The sequence below is a fragment of the Lynx canadensis genome, chromosome C1, assembly GCF_007474595.2.
Source record: "Lynx canadensis isolate LIC74 chromosome C1, mLynCan4.pri.v2, whole genome shotgun sequence".
In the NCBI taxonomy this organism is placed as follows: Eukaryota; Metazoa; Chordata; class Mammalia; order Carnivora; family Felidae; genus Lynx; species Lynx canadensis.
Genome location: NC_044310.1, coordinates 119,576,541 through 119,597,141, shown reverse-complemented (window position 1 = coordinate 119,597,141; position 20,601 = coordinate 119,576,541). Strand labels below are relative to the sequence as shown.

Genomic DNA, 20,601 nt, shown 5'->3' with positions numbered 1-20,601 from the left:
CAGACGCTGGCAAACTTTTCAGTTCGGGTCAGAGGATAAATATTTTAAAAGCTTTATGAACCACATCTGGAAAAGGCCAGAAAGCAAACTATCTTGGGCTTTCTGGGACACGTGATCTCTGCAGCAACTACTCAGTTCTGCCCCTGGAGCTTGAAAGTGGGCACAGAAAGTATGTAAACAAATAGATGTGCATGTATTCCAATAAAACCTGACTTACAAACACAGGTGGCAGCTGAACTGGCCTAAGGGCTGTAGTAGGCTAATTCCTATTCTAGAACTTCTATTCTAACATGAAGATCTTCACTCCCTCCCCAGTTTCTCCCTTCTTGAAGAATAGCTTCATTTTACTTGAATGTAATTATAAAAAAAAAAAAAGCCACCAACCTCTTCCAGATGTTTGGTCTTCTGCAGAATCTGCTTGTTCAAGGAAATGACTTTCCGACGATGTAGCTGGGAGGTTCCTAATTTTTCTGGACTTTCTTCTGCTGACAACTCAGACTGCTGTGGGAAACACGGAGGGCAAGCCCAAAGGATTTAGTTAGCCCATCTCAGTTTATGTGAGACGGATCCATCCCTGCTCACCCTGGGAAGAGCACTACGAGCAGCCTGTCAAAACCAAGCCAGGGCAGCCATGGGGTCCCAGGCAAAACCCCGGTCCAGAGAAGACTCTGGCACAATGATCAGGTTCCTCACCAACAGAGTCTGCATTCCTGGCAGAGGAGCAGCATGTGCAGAAGCACAGGAATACATAACTGTGGTTATGTTGGTATCATGTAGGTCATATAGGCAACAGGGCACCATCAAAAGGTTTTAAATAGAGGAATAACACAGTCATATCAGTGTCTTCATGAGACTACAATGGAGTTATCAAGAATGGCAAACTGATTCACTTTCACTGAAGTATTATAAGTATATGGTCAAAAAGTTTAACTCTTTGCAAGTATTTATAATGAAAAGCCACAGCCTATCAACTTATTTGTCTCCATCCTATGGATCCACTCCCTTTCTATTCTTTTGGTGTTCACAGAGGATAAATTTGAAAGGGATGAAAGTTGGTGAGGGGCCAGCAGGAGATTCCTAAAATTGTATGTGAGGAGGGAAGGGAGAAAAAGGTTGTGCAGGAAGTAGAGACCTGTCAGGACTCGAAGTGGGTAAGGGAGAGATTTCTGGGTGAACGCAGCAACGGCACTGAGAAACCACACAGAGGAGGAGGCAGCTGGGTAGAGACACTGAATACAACCAGCAGCCTCACCCTAGTGAGAAGCCTTAGGACAAACAAATTAAAAGGTTGATCCTGTTGCAACAGGAGTCCTTCCCATACTTCGTAGATAATCATAAAAAGATTAGATAAGCTTTATTAAACAAATGCCCATTTCAACCACATTTCCTTCTTTACTGGAAGTATCCCAGTTCCAAACTAAGCAGTGACTTTAAGCCCAAGTGCAACACAACTACTTGGGTATTTGATTTTCTCTGCATGTTTTCACAGTGATCATAAGCTTGAAAAGTCTGGAAGATTTGCCCACAGGGAAAAGAGATGGGGAAGTGAGGAGGAGGAGAAATTGGACGGAACAGTCACCACTTATTTTGGTTAAGGACTTCCCTGAATAATTCAGCAGCACTACTAACAGATGATGAGTTTTTGCCGCTTAACGGTTCCGGAGGTGGGGAACAACCAGCAGGATATGGCTGCGTAAAACAGTAAGGAATATCCATCACTTTCCATCTCGTGGGCTGGTGGGCCATAAAAGAAATAGAAAAACTAAGCACTCAGTAATGCAACATATCTAGCCTTGAAACCAGGGATTTAAAAAAAATGTCAACTAACATACTCTAGCTTATTTGGATCTCTGGGAATTAGAGTTAACTTTAAAATAAAAAAAATTTTTTTTTACTTACTTTTGAGAGAGAGAGAAAGAGAAAGAGAATGGGGGAGGGGCAGAGAGAGGGGGAGACACAGAATCTGAAGCAGGCTCCACACTCTGGGCTGTTAGCACAGAGCCCGATGTGGGGCTCGAACCCATGGACCACAAGAGCATGACCTGGGCCAAACTTGGAGGCTTAAGGATGCTTAAACCACCCAGGCGCCCCTAGAGTTAACTTTTGCAAATACAACTAATTTGGTCACATCAAGAGATTCGCAACCTATAGTCTAGAGACGGGGAACTGTTTCTGAAAATTATCTGAGTATAAAAAATGGGGGAGGAGGAAGGACGACTCCCTCTCAATTTTCAAATCATTTGTCAGAAACGGATTTATTATGAACCAATTATATCTCCTCTACACTGATGAACAGTGTTATTTATTTGGCCACTTTTGTTTGCTATATATATTTAATAGCTTTTTTTTTTTCATAGTTAATTTTCAGATTTGGGTTTTACCACCCAACTTAGATTCCTTGACACTGATTTCCAGCATGTCTCTGGCATATCCTGAGAGCTTTTAACTCTACTAGTAGAATTACATAAGCCTTCTAGCTAATGATTTATTGGCATTTGAAACAGAATGGATTCCCTGTCCCCTGGAACTACCCCACAGGTATGTCCCCATGTTTGATATCATAATTATCTGGAGTATTCTGACCTCCTCCAGTGGCCTATGCAGGCAGGCTCCAGGGTATCAGTGTCTCACTTATCCCCCAGACTTCTTCCAGTCTGCAGGGGCGAGCACATACTCATTCAGGGCTGTTCTGCACCTTGGCATGGCTTGGATGGTGTTTCCAACTTTTAGCAAGTTTTCCTGCTGATGAACTGCTTTTATGGCTAAGGTCCTAAGGTAATGAAAAGTGTATCTCCAACCTGGCTTCTTCACCCTCTTACCTGTGTACCTGCATATGTACAGCTTTGTTTTAAAATCAAGACCTTTGACTTCACTTCAGAGAAGGCTTCTTGCAGGAAAACCAGTGGCTACCTCGATATCTGGAAAGATATCTAGGCTGGTTTATTATCTCTTTCTCTATTTTACAATCTTTCTACCTAGATTTATTTTACTATTTTATTTCATTTGAGAGAGAGAGAGAGAGGCAGAGGGAGAGGGGGAAGGGGAGAGGGAGGGGGGAAGGAGAGAGAGAGGGAGAGAGGGAGAGAGGGAGGGAGAGAGAGAGAGAGGGGGAGAGGGGGGGGGAGGGGGAGGGGGGGGGAGGGAGAGGGAGGGAGGGAGAGAGAGAGAGAGAGAGAGAGAGAGAGAGAATCTTAAGCAGGCTCCATGCTCAGCATAGCTTGACCCCACGACCCTGGGATCATGACCTGAGCTGAAATCAAGAGTTGCACACTCAACTGACTGAGACACCCAAGTGCCCCTTTCTATCTAGATTTAAATTTTTAGCCACATGGCCTGACTCTCCCAGGGGTCGTCAAGGTCAGTGTCTTTTTCACAATAATACTAAAATGTCATCTTGTTCATTCTCATTCTTATGATTATACTGTGAAGTTTCTCAGATGTTACATGTCATGTAGTATTATTGCTTTGATGTTAATATGTAATGCATTTATTACTATTATTTGTAAATGCATTAATATGTGAGCTATTGAGACCTCGGTAGTTTTTAAGAGTTCTTAAAGGATCCTGAAACTGAAAATTTTGAGAACCACTACTTTAATCTAAGGGGCCTGGCCCACTTGGGAATCCTGTATTGGTCCCAATCACTGATTGGGGCCACCTTATTAGCAATGAGCTCCAATCAGTGGAGTGGGCCCACCTATAACTTATATGACCTAGAGAGAGGAAAGTTCCTTCTGATTCCACCAGGTGCAGCCCCTTAAATTTGAATCTTCAAAGCATTAATGTACATTAATATCAGGATATTATATGCCAATTCCATATCTGACATTTCTCCATCCCAATTAAAATGGGTAATATATGCACATGGCTCAGAGCACATATGAACTGTGGGTCCCTCCGTTTGCCTTTGAGTCTAGTGATGGTGCTATGCAAAGTGCTTTGTTTAATGGGAAGTTATTTTTGTGCAGATATAATCATTTATTCTTAAGCTGAATTAAAGAGTCTTAACCTAGTCAATGGAAAGCCTATTTTTTAAACATATTTTTTATTAAGCAATCTAGAGACTGATAAAGGCAGAAGCAGTTCTTTATAGCATTATGGCCCATGTGGCATTCTGGTCACTGAGAGTCACAGTGAGAAGGAAACTGAAGATGACGACGTTGGATCTGGAAGGATGAGACAAAGTTGGACCGATGGAGAGGAAACTTTATAGTAAATCTTTCACAGAAAAAATTAAATCCTTGGGGCATCTTAACTGATTTCTACTTGAAAAGTGTAATATCTCTCAAAGAATGCCAATCATCTACAAATATTCCATTTGTGTTTACACTGGAGGGAGGACTAAAGAACCAATCTAATTTTGTTCAACAATTTCAGATTAAGAACGTGCTTTTAAAACCACAGTGTGGATTAAGATGACTTCTAGTACAGATTCAATGTTTTCTAATAAATGATAGATATTCATAACTTCCACTCTTAGGGGAACCAGATTTAAATGTCATTCAATAATATTAGTCTGGTTCAAAATAGTAAATTCCTAAGAGAAACAAAAAATGATTACTTTAGCTAAAACTATATACTTTTATAATGAAAGAGACCCCAAAGGTTATCTACATACAAACCTTCTTCCTAAAATAGAAATCTCTCCTATGTTACCTCCTTCCCCTACTAAAATATGGCCACAAAGCTGTCAGCAACAAAGATCCCTATCTCATGATATAGTTCTCTATACTGAAGAGATGGGCTTCAGTTTCTGGCACGTTGATGAACCCTTCTACTGAAGACAAGTAAACAGATAATATAAAATACTTAATTTTTTAATCTTTTAAAAAAGCTATGAGCTAGCAAGAATGTAAGAAACCTGTCAAGCCGAAAGTTAGTGAAAGTGGAACTCTAGGAAGGTATGTATACCCACTGCAGTTGGCTTTTTTCTTGAAAGTATTTGTCAACACCAGGTGAACTCAAACTTTGATTTTTACACTTCAATAATTGCTTTGCATAAACCTTGAAATAGGTGAAAGAAGAAAGAAAAGTCTGCAGCCAGATTTTTGTGACAGATTGGCCCTTATGCAGTGTGTGTCTAAATCCACACACTACCTGTATGGTCTACAAAACCCTCAAGTCAAGACTATGTTTGTTTTTTTTTTTTATTTTTTTTTAATGTTTTATTTATTTTTGAGGCAGAAAGCGACAGAGCATGAGCAGGGGAGGGGCAGAGAGAGAGAGGGAGACACAGAATCCAAAGCAGGCTCCAGGCTCTGAGCTGTCAGCACAGAGCCCGATGCGGGGCTCGAACTCACAAACTGTGAGATCATGACCTGAGCCGAAGTCGGACGCTTAACTGACTGAGCCACCCAGGCGCCCCAAGACTATGTATACAATGGACTTGGGCTGGGGTGTCTCCGGGTGCTTGCCAATACAAAAAGGCAAATCTCCTCTGAAAGAACAGAGATTCAACTCTAGGCTTCAAAGAATTTCTGTAGGTAAATTTGCAAGGAATATGAACTCACAATCAAAATTTGAAAGCACGTACAAAACACAAGCAAAAATCCAGCAGAAAACAGACAGAATCAGATCTGCAGAGACACAAACACATACATGTCCATTCTTCCCTGAAGCAACAGAGATTAAGTGTAATCACTCTTTCGCATAGTTAGAATTACTGACAAGGAAGTCTCCATCGCTCTTTCCTCTCCCCTTCCTGTAATGGTGCGTCAATACCCTTCCCCATCTTGGCTACGGTCCTCTAGACATTCTCCAGCTTACAAGTGACCTTTTCACTGGAGTCTGAGCGCTGCAGATGGGATGGGACTATTCGCTCATTCCCCTCCGCTTCTATTAATAAGACTAGATATGTAGATTCTTTTCAGTATTTCTGACTCCCACTAATGAAATTGCGTGAATTTCAAAGACCCATATTCATGTAACACTGCTGAGTCTAACGCACAGTTCTGGGTTGCAGGGCGGGCAGTATTTGCCTGGAATGCGCTTAGCATTTAGTATGCATGAGCAGAATCCTATACCTCTCACTTTTATCCCCATGAACTACTACTGTCAGGTCGCCTGATCCTGAATTGGTATGACTGATTTTGCTGAAATTCAATCAAAGTTCACATTTATCCTCTTTAAAAAATGAATTTGTTTGGGCTCATCATTTCAACCTAAGGTAGTTTTGAATGTTGATTCTATTCTCCAGAGTGCTAGCCATCTCTTCTTTTCTAGCTTTCAATGATGTTCAAATCTGACAAAACAAATTCTATGCTTTATCCAAATTGATACAGATCCTGAGACTGTGGGCTGCACTGTGCAGCTTGAGACCATCCTACTAGGTCAACAATTCATTAGCTGATACCATTTTTTTCTTCTTTAGTTGCTGTTAGTTACTATCTATTGCTTTAAGTCATGCAGATTTCAGGAGACTGTGGAACACTTTAGAAATCCCATATATTTAACATTATTCTTTCCGGATTCACAGGATTCCTTAATCTCCAGATTCTGATTACCGTTCTAAATCTCTCCATCCCAACTTCCTTTGCTTAGTTGAAGTAACCTTCACTCAGACCCTGTTATGTATGAGGCACAGTGGTAGGCACCGGGGACATGGAAAAAGACACAGACCTTACCCCTGGACCTTCACAGTCCAGTCAGGTAAAGCCTTATCCACAAATAAAGGGGTTATCCTCCACATACTCCTCAAGTCTAAATTGTGCCACAGAGGAAGAGAGTTTTGAAAGCTCTTCTTGTTCCTTCTCCTCCCTCCCTTCCATTTTTTCTTCCACAAACGTTCATGAAAACCCTATTACGTTAGGCACTGGGGATATTCAATGAGCCCAGCCATCACTTACAACAGACATCCTAGTCCTGGGAGGCAGGTAGAGACAAGCAACACAGGGCACTGTCAGCAGCGCTAGGAAGGAAACTACAAGGAACTGATCCACGCAACATCTCAGAAGAGTCTGTCTTAGGAGGGAAAGTCACCCTGAATGGCCCCTGGGCGAGTCTCGGCAGAATCTTGTCAGAGTCACTTGTCAGCCTCAACTGAGCATTTATTATGTGTTAGGCAACTGAGATACAGGGATCAAAGATGAAATCTTGCCCCTCCAGAAGTTTACAGATGTAGGATGTGATTTGTCAAACACTCGTGACCTTGTGTGAAGAAATGGAGTCCAGAAGGAAGGGGTATAAAAATCCACCCCTAGAAAAAAACTCTTTTTTCTGTCTGTGGTCACAGCAGGAGCTTCCCAAGAGGGCAGGCAACTCTTTCCTTATACCATACTTGTTCCCTAACTCTACATGCCAGTGCTGCTAGAAGATGGTAAAAAATGCTGTTCTGTGGAGGGGCCAGATGACGGGATTAGAAACATTTGAATCTACACTTACCAGAAACCACGGTAGTTCTAGTTCAGGCCTGACTCTTCAACAAGTAGTCAGGGTCGCCTGGTTGCTAAGGTCCCCATGACCTGCTAATCTTGGCAAGGCCCCTGGGGCGTGCTATCTTTCCTCAGTCCCCAGCCCCCTTAGTCTATTCTTTTCCATTTTGTCTCAACTGGGTATAGTTTTAAAAAGTCATTCATTCTGTCTATTTATTACCAGGAAAAAAAAGTTCAGTATCAACTATACCAACAACCAATTTGCTTCGAGCGTGTACTGATGTTTCAAATGGCAACACAAACCAAGCAACAACTGGCATCCACTTGAGATCACCAGGCTATATTCTTCTGCAATTTCTCTCTTTATGGGTTGGTTGACTGCTAACTAGGAGCTTCTCAAGGCAGCGTCCACATCTTCTCATAACTCTGTCCTTGCCCCCATACCTGACACTGCCTGGGACACAGTACGTGCACAACAGGTGTTTGCTGCAAGAAGAGATCATCCCATGTAGGGGCTCAATTCTGTCAGTTCTCGGCAGAAAAGAAATCAAGCTGAAGACTTAAAATATCCCCCAAATGATACCACTTTTCTTTGTAAATGTTTTAAAAAGCTAAGTGGAATAGCACTAACTGAAAATATAAAACCAGCGTAGAGAAATTACAACATGAAGGCAGCTACCTCAACAAGGCAGATGACATATTAACAACGGGTTCTTCTGGGTCAATCCCATCCAATTTAGTTAGACAAATTCTCTGCGGTCCTACCGGGAGCGAAGGCTTAGGAGGCGCCGGCCACTGCGTGTGCCCAGCATTCTTTGGTTCATAACAGTTCCTGTGGGGATTCACAATCACCATTCTTCTTCATTCCAGACGGCTGCCAATCAAGGCCAGAACCGTGTCGAACAGAGGTCATCCTTAGGACTTTACACACAGAAGTGCGGTGGGTGTGAGAAGACTGACAGTCTGTGGTGAAGCCACCAGGTGACAATGCAGAGAGAGACCGAGTGAAACAAAGGCAGAAAGATGAGACAAGGCTGTTTGAGTCTCTAGGAGCCCTGCATTCACGGACCTCCCAGTTATGACAGCTGATAAATGCTCCCTTTTGTTTATACCATTCTGGACACAGTTCCTATCACTTGCAAACAAAAGGCTCCCACACAGCGTACTGTCCAGGTTAGTGAGTGGCAGAACTTAAGAGACAAGTTTTCTTTGCTTGTTGCATCACAAGTGGCATAAAAATTATCACGGTAGACAAAACTCAAATGGAAGAAATAGAAAATTCGAACAGACCCACAACTAGTGAAGAAATTGAATCAGTTATCAAAAATCTCCCAACAAATAAGAGTCCTGGGCCAGATGGCTTCCCAGGAGAATTCTACCAGACATTTAAAGCAGAGTTAATATCTATTCTTCTCAAGCTGTTCCAAAAAATAGAAATGGAAGGAAAACTACTGGACTCATTCTATGAAGCCAGCGTCACCTTGATTCCTAAACCAGACAGAGACCCCACAAAAAAGGAGAACTATAGGCCAATATCCCTGATGAACATGGATGCAAAAATTCTCAACAAGATACTAGCAAATCAAATTCAACAGCATATAAAAAGAATTATTCACCATGATCAAGTGGGATTCATTCCTTGGCTGTAGGGCTGGTTCAATATTTGCAAATCAATCAACGTGGTACCATAAGAACCATATGATCCTGTCAATGGATGCAGAAAAAGCATTTGACAAAATACAACATCCTTTCTTAATAAAAAAACCCTTAAGAAAGTCAGGATAGAAGGAACATACATAAACATCATAAAAGCCATATTTGAAAAGCCCACAGCTAATATCATCCTCAATGGGGAAAAACTGAGAGTTTCCCCCTTAAGGTCAGGAACTCGACAGGGATGTCCACTCCCACTGCTGTTGTTTAACATAGTGTTGGAAGTCCTAGCATCAGCAGACAACAAAATGAAATAAAAGGCATCAAAATTGGCAAAGAAGAAGTCAAACTTTCACTTCTTGCAGATGACATGATCCTTTACATGGAAAACCCAAAAGACTCCACCAAAAGACTGCTAGAACTGATACATGAATTCAGCAAAGTCTCAGGGTACAAAATCAATGTGCAGAAATAGGTTGCATTTTTATACACCAATAATGAAAGAACAGAAAGAGAAATAAACTGATCCCATTTACAATTACACCAAGAACCATAAAATACCTAGGAATAAACCTAACCAAAGATGTAAAAGATCTATATGCTGAAAACTATAGAAAGCTTATGAAGGAAATTGAAGAAGACACAAAGAAAAGGAAAAACATTCCAAGTTCGTGGATTGGAAGAATAAACACTGTTAAAATGTCAATGCTACCCAAAGCAATCTACACATTCACTGCAATCCCAATCAAAATTGCACTGGCATTCTTCTCAAAGCTAGAACAGACAATCCTCAAATTTGTATGGAACCACAAAAAGGCCCTGAAGAGCCAAAGTAATATTGAAGAAGAAAACCAAAGCGGGAAGCATCACAATCCCAGACTTTAGCCTCTACAAAGCTGTAATCATCAAGACAGTATGGTATTGGCACAAAAACAGACGCATAGACCAATGGAATAGAACAGAGAACATAAAACTGGACCCACAACATATGGCCAACTAATCTTTGACAAAGCAGGAAAGAACATCCAATGGAAAAAAGTCTCTTTAGCAAATGGTGGGGGGATAACTGGACTACAACATGCAGAAGAATGAAACTAGACCACTTTCTTACACCATACACAAAAATAAACTCAAAATGGATGACAGATCTAAATGTGAGACAGAAAACCATCAAAAACCTAGAAGAGAAAGCAGGAAAAAAACTTCTCTGACCTCAGCCGCAGCTATTTCTTACTCGACACGTCTCCAAAGGCAAGGGAATTAAAAGCAAAAATGAACTACTGGGACGTCACCAAGATAAAAAGCTTCTGTACTGCAAAGGAAACAATCAACAAAACTAAAAGGCAACTGATGGAATGGGAAAAAATATTTGCAAATGACATATCAGATAAAGGGCTAGTATCCAAAAAACTTACCAAACTCAACGCCCGAAAAAAAATAATCCAGTGAAGAAATGGGCAGAAGACACGAATAGACACTTTTCCAAAGAAGATATCCCCAAATGGCCAACAGACACATGAAAAGAGGGTCAACGTCACTCATCAGGGCAATACAAATCAAAGCCACCCTGAGATACCACCTCACACTGGTCAGAGTGGCTAAAATGAACAAATCAGGAAACAACAGATGCTGGCGAGGATGTGGAGAAATGGGAACCCTCTTGCACTGTTGGTGGGAATGCAAACTGGTGCAGCTGCTCTGGAAAACAGTGTGGAGGTTCTTCAAAAAATTAAAATAGAGCCACCCTATGACCCAGTAACAGCACTACTAGGAATTTATCCAAGGGATACAGGAGTGCTGATTCATAGGGGCATACGTACCCCAATGTTTATAGCAGCACTTTCAACAATAGCCAAATTATGGAAAGAGCCTAAATGTCCATCAGCTGATGAATGGATAAAGAAGATGTGGTTTATATATTCAATGGGATACTACTTGGCAATGAGAAAGAATGAAATCCTGCCATTTGCAGCAACGTGGATAGAACTGGTATTATGCTGAGTGAGATAAGTCAGTCAGAGAAAGATATCGTATGTCTTCAAATCATATGTGGATCTTGAGAAACTGAACAGAAGACCATGGGGGAAGGGAAGGGGAAAAAATAGTTACAAACAGAGAGGGAGGGAGGCAAACCACAAGAGACTCCTAAATACAGAGAACAAACTAAGGGCGGATGAAGGGGTGGGGGAGAGGGGAAAATGGGTGATGGGCATTGAGGAGGGCACCTTTTGGGATGAGTACTGGGTATTGTATGTCGGCCAATTTGACAATAAATACTATTTATAAAAAATACATAGCCCAATGTACCAGTAAAAAAAATAATAAAAAAAAATGAAACAATGACCACAAGCCTCCAAAAAAAAATTAAAATAAAAAAAAAACTGTTTAAAAAAATTATCATGGTAGAAAGGGACAAAATCTAATCAAATGTGATTGTCTGCATTCCCTAGAGACTTTCTTTCCTTTCTGTTTTTCTACGTGCATCCCTGACCATACTCTGGCCATTACCTCTTTTTGGCTACACCCAGCTCTAATTACCTGAGCTCCCCACAAGTGCTCCTGAAAGATATTTCAAGACAGTCTAGGCTTTGGATTAAGTGCAAGATAGAGAATGGTCCTCATAATCAACAGGTCAGAAGCAATGGTGCCAGAACTTTTTTTTTTTTTTTTAAGTTTATTTATTTATTTTTGAGAGGGAGACAGAGAAAACGAGCAGGGGAGGGGCAGAGAGAGAGAGAGAGAGAGAGAGAATACCCCAAGCAGGCTCTGTGCTGACAGTGATGTGGGGCTCAAACTCACAAACTGTGAGATCATGATCTGAGTCGAAACCAATAGTCGGACGCTTAATCGACTGAGCCACCCAGGTGTCCTGGTGTCAGAACTTCTTAATTGTTGGAAAGGAAAATTTCCAAAACCTATTAAGGAAAAAAAAATCCTTCCACAAATAAGTCCTTCGGTGGTCCAAAATTCATCGAGAAGTTGACAGCCTTCTGGCTAGGATGTTATTTTCCAATGACATGAAAAACAATGCACACATACACACCATTTTCATTTTACCTATTTCTGTGGCTAGTTCCCAACATGATCTGGCATCTTCTCTCTACTTAGCTCAAGGTAGGCAGTTGGATGAGGAAAGACGCTAAAGAGGCTGTCATTGCGAAGCCTGGAAGGCAGACACTAAGGATGATGGCAAAGGAGGCCTTCCCCGCTTTCCCGTATGAACACGTCACCTTGCCAAGGAGACAGGTTTCAAAGTCAGATGGTCCTGTGTGCAAATCTGGAACTTACCAGCTGCAAGATACTGGACAAGTTACTTAAGACCTCTGATCTTTAGTATCTTCATCTGCAAAATGGATATATCACGTTTATGTATTGAGCACCAACACTGCCAGGCTCTTGGCAAGGCCTCAAAGTTACAGAGAGTAAAAGGTGGTCCACATACACATAAACAGTTTCGACTGCATGTGGATGAGTGTAATAAAGGAAGGCAGACGATTTGCTGCGAATTAAATGAGATAATGGTATGCAAGGTACCTGGCACACTCAGGAAAGATTCTTCTGATTCCCCAAGGCAGATCTGTGCATCTAGATTTATAAAATGTGCTAAGATTCTGGTTCAGGAAGACGCTGACCAAGGAATGATTTAGCTGGCTGTCAAGTATTAAAGTGGTTGAAACGGTATATAGGTTGGTAGGTATGTGGTATTAGGGAGAGTCCCTTCCCACCCTTTCAGGGACCAGGCACCTCCCCTGGCCCAGCCTTGCCTGGCTCAGCTTCCTTCCCTTTCTTCTGGCTCAGGTTAGTGGGGGACAGTGGAATGGGAGTGGTTTTTGGATAGTCAGGCTTCTTAGTTGCCTGCAAATCACAGTCACAGACTCTCCTTCCTTATAAAAGTGAATGCTAAGATGCAGGGAACAGATTAGACATCCGCACCAAAAAGCACACTGGTGTCTCATCTAGCACCTTCTGAGAAGAGCGTTACCCTTTGGATAAAGAGGGGGATGGTGCTCCTTGGCCAAGAGCCTACGTGAACTCATGAATTATATATCTGGGAGCTTTTTTACATTCCTCTTCCCTGCTGCTCTACAGGAACCATATTAAATCGAGTTACATACCTCAGGGAATTGCTTTGAAACACATGGGTTATTTATCACGTTACACTGTTATAAGAATTTGTGAACCTTACAAAGAGAAACCTGCACATGTGTTTTACCACATTTTTATATCCCAATGCCTGTCAACTTTCCAACTTGTCCCAGGCAGGCTGTTCGATTCATCCCCTGGTCACAAAATCATTTTCACTCTTCCTTCCTCCCCAAACTATCTTGTCCCCTTTCCTAAGCAAAAATCCATCCTGTTCACAGCCTAATTTGGGTTTCTTTCAAGTACCTCTTGATGGCTTCCCTTTTGGGCATCCCTCAACCCTATCTCCACTTCCGAGGGGTTCATTACTGAAACCCTGAAGGGAAGGGAAGGCTATGGATTTTAGATAAATTGCCAGTGCCTGGTGTCAGCCCAATTTATGGCAGTAAGATTACAGTGAAGAACAAACATACTGTGGTGGACAACCTGACAGCAGCCCCATGGTGTCTGCCTCCTGGTGTTCAGGCCTTTGTGTCATCTCCTCCCTTGGGTGGGGGTGGGACCTGTGACTTGCTTCTAACCAAGAGAACACAGCAAAGGTGATGGGATGTATGTAAGTGCATATAGATAGCTATGCTACATAAAGCTGTACTGTCTATCCCATGAGGAGCTGCTGCCCCTCGCTGGCTTTGATGAAACAAGGGGCAATGTTGGGGAAGGCCACGTGGCAAGGAATGGAGGGAAGTCTCCAGCTGACAGCCAGCACGAGCTGTGGACCTCAGCCAACAGGTGGCAAGAAACTGAATGTTGCCAACAACCACATGAGCTGAGAAGCAGATCCTGCCCCAGTTGAGCTTTGGATGAGACAGCAGCCCCGGGAAGCACCTTCACTGCAATCATGTGAGAGTCTGAAACAAAGAACCCTGCTAAGCTGTGCCCAACTGCTAGCCCACAGTGACTGTGAGATAATGAATGTGTGTTGTTTTAAGCTACAACCTGTGTAGTAATACTGCTATGCTGGAATAGATAACTGAATATACACACAGAGGAAGAGAAAAGCACCCTCTGGCATCTGTGAGCCCAGCTGGCACTCTCAGCAAAGCCTGGATGTGTGGGAGCCGGCCTGTGCATACTAGGTATTCGTGTTAAACATAAACAATTCCAAAGAGTGTCAACATCACACAAAGTCTTACAGATACAGGTAAAAACACGACCACTCTGTAATCACGTCTGAGCATGGACAAAACCTGATCACTGTTCAAACCGCAAACATGACCAACCATCCCCCTATACCAGCTAACAGGAGCATACAGCTTTAACCTTGATTCGTTCCCACCTTTCTAGAATTTTTTTCATCTCTCCCATCTTACTGATACAATTTATTTAGACACTCCTTTATAGAACTGCCCTTCCTTAAAACATCCAACACAGAGCAAAGTCCTACTTTCTTGGTCCTTCCTCAAATCAGCTAAAGTGAGCCCGAATTCCATAGTAAGTTTTTCCTAATGCCTCCTTACTGAGATGCCATTTGGTTCCCCACTGGTGAGCAGTCTCCCTCACTACCACCAGCAATAAACCTAACTGTTCAGTGACAGTTGTGTTCCTGGTGGTCTCTGGTGGGAGGACATTGACAAAACAAGAGCAAACAAATAAAGCGAACAGCATCTACAACAAAGTCTTTCTATGAAAGTTGCATTAAAAACCCATGCAAAGAAGCACTGACTTGGGGGGGTGGGGGAAACAGGAGAATCCCACCCCCAGACATTCTAAGCCATTGTATTGGCTGTCCTGCTCAGAAGACCCCTCACTTGGTGGGAGGTGGCCACCTGCTGTGTTTACAGTAGGTCATAACTCCCAGTTTCGGGAGACATCCCTTCCCCAACTACATCATCTGTGCACAATCACTTGAGAAGAATATTGCACGGCGGGTCAGAGCAGAACTAATTTGTCGTCAAGGCTCCTGAGACAAGGAAAGCAAAGCTGGATGCTTCAACAGACATCAACGGTTTAGGGGGATAGACGGAGTACGGCTGGGGAAGGAAGGATGTGAAACAATGCCCTGTAAATCTGATTTTACCGATACTACATCTCCGCCAGGCCAGAATCAGTTATGTGCAAAATGATTAATCACTGTCTCCCTGAAATAGTCAAGGTCCTGCTGCCCATTCTTAGGAGAGGGAAAAAAATCTAACACTGAAATATGACTTTCAGGCTTTAGTTCATTCTATACACTTTTAATAAAGTGGAACAAAAAATTTTGCCTTGGGCTTGGTTGAGTTATGGGGTTTGTCTCCTAAGCGGCAAAGCTTATTCCTCGACCCAATCACCAAACTGGGCCCAAGTTATAAGAAGCCTGGTAGAGGAGAAATGCCTGTGCTATACCTCTGGCATCGATTTATCAGATGCGATAATCGCTCTGAGAGACAGGTTTTCTCTTTATATGTATAGAAAAATAGGCACTGCAGAGGAAAATTTACTGAGCTAACGGGCAGATGCTGTTGGCTTTGCGTGGCATGCATGTTTTTGACAAATGTTGCTGATGAATTACAGCTTGACTCCATCAATGCTGCGAAAGGGTGTAGGGGCAGAGAACAAATCCTTGAGGCATCACCTGAGGCAAAGATGCCAGCCAGGCCCCCACATACCTTCTCCGCGTACTCGGACACAATCTGCTTGATCTCTGCGGAGCAGAGTCCCACGATCTGGCCCACGGAGCTCGCGGTGAGACGGCTCTGCAATCACAGGGATGGGGGGGTGTGTAAGGCCATGCCTTGTCTTTCACAGAACTGGAAAATGCTCTTAGTAGTATACCAAAACAGATAATATTCCCTGGGGGAAAAGTACTCTGGCTTTTGTCTAGGCATTCATCAACAAGGAAGGGAGAAAACAATCCTCGGGACAAATATTAAGCCCTCTCTCTACCTCCTGAGTCATTCAACTGTGCCAGATTCTCCCTGGTCCCCGGGTACCTCTGGAAAATCATTCCTTACCTCACACACCCCATCTCAAGGTCTCTTCCTATGGGTCACTGACAGAGCCTACAGGGAACTTGGAGGGCTTAGGACTCAGGGAAAAAAGAAGTACAAATGGGAAATAGAGGAATCTCGGAACTCCCCAAATATCTCTTTACTGCCATAGGCCTTCCCTGGCCTAAAAAGGAAGGATCCTTTCAAAGCCCTTGGTTAAACCTTTTGGACAGGCCTTGAGGTCTGGGCAGACCAACTATAAATGCAGTATTCTATTTTCTACCTAGATGGTGTGGGAAGGAAACAGAAAGTAAGGGCTCTTCTGGAATGGTTGGTTATGGAGAGGCAGGGCTGAACCACGGCTCTTCTACAGAAGCCCTTGGGATGCTGTCTCAGCAGGGACATTCCACTCTCACAAGGGTCCTTCAAGCCCCACAGAGGTTCCCATGGACAGCGACACTATGTATTGGTAAAAAGCTTCCTAAAAGAAAGATCTCAAGGAAACAGGAAGCACTGAGTGCTGAAAACACAGGGTTCTCTTAAAGGTGGTCCCTCTGTAAGGAGGCCCCACAGAACAGCACAGGGCAGTTCCAAGTCCCCACCTCTACACTGCGCCCTCCCCACACAGTCTCCCCTCACCTCTTCATTCGCCATGGCGGTCATCTTGGTCATCAGTGACTGAATTCGCTGCTGAAAGAGGAGTGGGAGAAGTAGCAGTGAGTGGACCCGACTGCATAAGACTTCCACAACATGTCTAAACAGATCTCTGCGCCACAATCCAAGGCTTGTTTTACGTGATCTGTTATAGTGAGCCTTACGGGGCAGGGGCAGGAGAGGAGGGGGGTGAGAAAAGGAAACTGGAAAGGGTGTGACAGGCCAGCTAACAGCAGGTGACTGGGAGGCAGCTGGCCATTTTGCAAAGCTGGGGATGAAAGGGAAATTTCTCCCCAGATGATTTAAACAGAAGCCTCAGGGGACTCATGTGGGCCGCACACCTCTTCCGCAGCTTGAAGCTCATCTTCTTCCTGAGCATCGGCTCTTTCTGCAGCCGAGAGCCCCGCAGGGAATGTCGTTTTCTTGTCCTCGGCCTGGAAGGGAAGATGCAAAAGTAGCTGAGCACTCGAGATGAAGACTCAGCAGAGAAAGGACAACAATGCAAGGCACGAGTCTGGGAAAGAAAGCACACGCATCTGGAAAGGTGTAGCAGTCCCTCACAAGTGGAAAATCCACAGACCTGAGCTTCCATTTCAAATACAGACCAAGCAGGCTGAGCTCCAGGCCTTGGCCAATGCCTATATCCATTTCTGAACTGCTTGCTGATTAAATTCCTATCAGGTTGTACACATTTGCCAGCCTTATACTTTGACAGGGTCTCTCCCCTACTTTAATGCCTTCGAGAGTAAATCACTGCCGAACAGAGTGCTTTTTTCAAACTGCCAGTTGAGACCCATCAGTGGGATATGAAAGTAATTTAGCAGGTATGACCAGCATCTATATAAATTGAACAAAAATAATAGAACAGGACATATCAGAGTGTTTTACATGTAGTAAAGGGTTAACTTTTGTTAACAAAAGGGAAGCTTTTGTTCTTGAGGTGTCTGCGCGTGGGTACTGAAATCACAATGAAAAACAGGATTCTTACTGCCAAGAAGCAGTCAACGAAGTTTAAAAACCTCTTGTGTGAAGGATAAAAATCTAAACTGCTTTGCTTGGTGATTAAGCTTCATGCTCCGGACCCAGCCTCAGGCTCTAAATGTACCACACTCAAGACACCCGGATTAGATGCTGTTCCTCAAACATGGGCTGGAAGTCTAGAGTGCCCTGTTTTAATACCATCTCTGCCACCCATCAGCTGGGTGACCTCAGGCTTACCTTCTCTGGATATCAGGGTCTTCTAGGGTGGAAAAAGAGAACTGGTCTCAGACACCCTTCTCAGACCATCCCAGTGCTAGGATGCTTTTCTACGACATGCCCATAATTGACCCCAGGGAGCACCGTGAGCTCCTATACAGGTATATCTACACACGTATCCTCTGCTTTTCAAAGTTCACATCAGGCCACTTTGCTTTCACAGAAGACCTACGTGAGTACCTGTTGTTGCTAACCAAAAGAAATCTGAAAAGGATTTTCACTTTTACAAAAAAAGGTGGAAGTGAAACCAGTTTTCAGGGCTGGTTTAGCAGTGAGCCATTCATTATGGAGGCAGCGCATGCCCTGGGCAGTTGAGTGCGGCCCACCGAGCTCCCGCCCTGGGACTGACTCTTCGCATTTCAGCATCAAGCTGCCAGAGCTCAGAACTGTATCTGAACATCTGTGCTTCATCTCAATTTATTTTGTGTACCTGTTAGCGAGGTGTGTTCCACAGTATCAGAGAAGCCTACGAGAGGTTATTTTTTTTAGGTGTAGGAACACTCAAAATTTTTTTCATATAAATGAATGGCAACTGCTTCTTTCCTTTACTCCATTTTAGCTTATAAAAGGCTTCATACATATGCTCTGCTTTATGATACTGGAAGAAACCTGTATCTATAGGGGACAAGACAAGCCCAAAGTGAATACTATTTAACAGGCATTGCATGATTTTTCCAATCATAATTAATACATCCAATACCCATACACATAGACAATTTTTTCAGACTAAATTACATATCATATCGAATGTACACATCAAATTCTTATTCTATATCAGACACTACCTGACATTACTCAACTCCAGAAAACACCTAGCGTCGGCGGAAACGACTGTTGAGTTGAATAAAAACACAAATGTGAAAAAAAATAAATAATGAGAAAACAAACAAAAAGGCATCATAATCAGTCCATGACTGATTACTAATGAACTACTGCTACAGATAAAATAGCCATTGCTTATAGATATCTCTGTGATGGGTGATTTTATATCCTTTACATTTCAGCCTTCACAACAATGCTGTGAGGCAATACGATTACTGCCCTTATTTTGTAGATGCTGTGAACTAAGGCACGACAATTAAGTACATTGTCCAAAGTCACACAGTGGAGGGATTTGAAACCAGCCAGTTTGGCTTCAGAACACATGCTCCTGGTCACTATTCAGGCCCCCTGTTGACTGAGACAACAATTCCTACATAAAGCAGAGGGAGGCTGGGAGCCAGGGAAGGCTTCCTGGAAGGACTGAGGGATGGGGTTCTGGACGGAGGCAGGGGTGGCAGGAGAACAGAGCTGAGGGAGTAAGTGTCCCATGCAAGACTATCTGGGTGTCTGATGGGGAATGAGGAAAAAAATGGTATCAATAGATCTTGAACTACAGGACTCTGCTTTTTAAGAGGCCACTGACAACATTAGTTAGTGCTTTATTTAGAAGAGTGATTAAGGGCAGAGACTTTGATGTCACACAGACCTGGGTTCAGATTCTTATCATGGCAAATTAGGAGCTTGCGTGATCTTGGACAAATCAGGGAGCTTCTCTGGGCCTCAGCTTTCTGACCTCAGCTTTTCTGAAAAAAGGTAGCAAGCATCCTCCTCATAGAGATGTTCAGGGAAGTAAGTGAAACAAATACACGCAGAGCCCTGAACAAAGGGCCTGAAACACAGTAAAGGTTTGGCACTGTAAGACTGACATGACAGCCCTGCAGCCAACAACTGAAGATCATCAGGAAATATCTGAATTAAGAGAAAGTTTTGAGACTGCTTTGTGAAGTTAGAAATCCCCTCTTGACTTACCTGATTTCTCCACGCTAGGTACTAGGTTGTCTTAGGGCAGGCCTGTAATATGTGGCTGTGTTCTAGCTCACTGCGAACATCCTGTTCACATCTGACTAGGGTCTCTCTCATCAGATGGGGAGTGCTCAGGGCCCTGGGAATGGACTTCATCGTCACACTTTTGGAGTTATCAGAGTGCACAGAACTGCCCCCGGGGCCATGACTTCCAATCACCTCTCACTTTGAGCCCTGCGATGAGGCTGCTGCCTCAGCTCCCCGACTTGCCAAGGTGGCTGGCTGCAGATACAAGGGAGGTGCGGTGGCCAAAGGCAGCTGGTACATCCCTCGTGCGCCAGGCTGCCCAGCGACCAGAGCACGGACATCCCACTCTTGCTAGGCGGGCAGCCTGTCAGTGTCAGACAGACAAGGGCGGGGGGGGGGGGACTTCCATCTCTCCAATGTTCTCTCCCATTATCTATGCTTGTCTTACCTTCTCTGTTTTGCTCTGGCGGCTAAATCCATATCTCCTGCAGGCCACAAAAAAGGGGAGTTCAATTACTATTCAAAAGTCACACAAATTTGGTCAAATGCATTTTGGTTGGAGTTTTATACGCAAAGTACCAAAGAAAATTTAGGCCATATAATAACTGGAGAAAATGTTTTAAGTGCCTGAACCAGAAACATGTTCCACTGTTCTTGAACAAAGGGCCAGCCATTCTGTTTGTCATGTGAATACTACCAATGGCAACTCTCAGAGGGTGCAGAGTACGGTATTTTCTTTAAGTACAACCATTACTCTTTGAACCAGGAGCTGCATTTCAGATCCACGGTTTAAACTAAAAGCCTTA

The 20,601-nt window shown here is 43.3% G+C and overlaps 1 protein-coding gene across 1 annotated transcript in view; it reads right to left on the bottom strand.

The window, feature by feature from the left end:
* The window catches only part of CCDC93 (coiled-coil domain containing 93), a 101,892-nt gene that overhangs the window by 44,190 nt on the left and 37,101 nt on the right, over nt 1–20,601 (bottom strand). The window contains exons 9-13 of the mRNA XM_030323702.1: nt 20,244–20,280; nt 17,068–17,160; nt 16,712–16,762; nt 15,752–15,838; nt 385–501 (exon numbers count right to left, since the gene is read on the bottom strand). Coding sequence (XP_030179562.1) covers nt 385–501; nt 15,752–15,838; nt 16,712–16,762; nt 17,068–17,160; nt 20,244–20,280 — 385 coding nt within the window. The remainder of the gene's footprint in view (nt 1–384; nt 502–15,751; nt 15,839–16,711; nt 16,763–17,067; nt 17,161–20,243; nt 20,281–20,601) is intronic.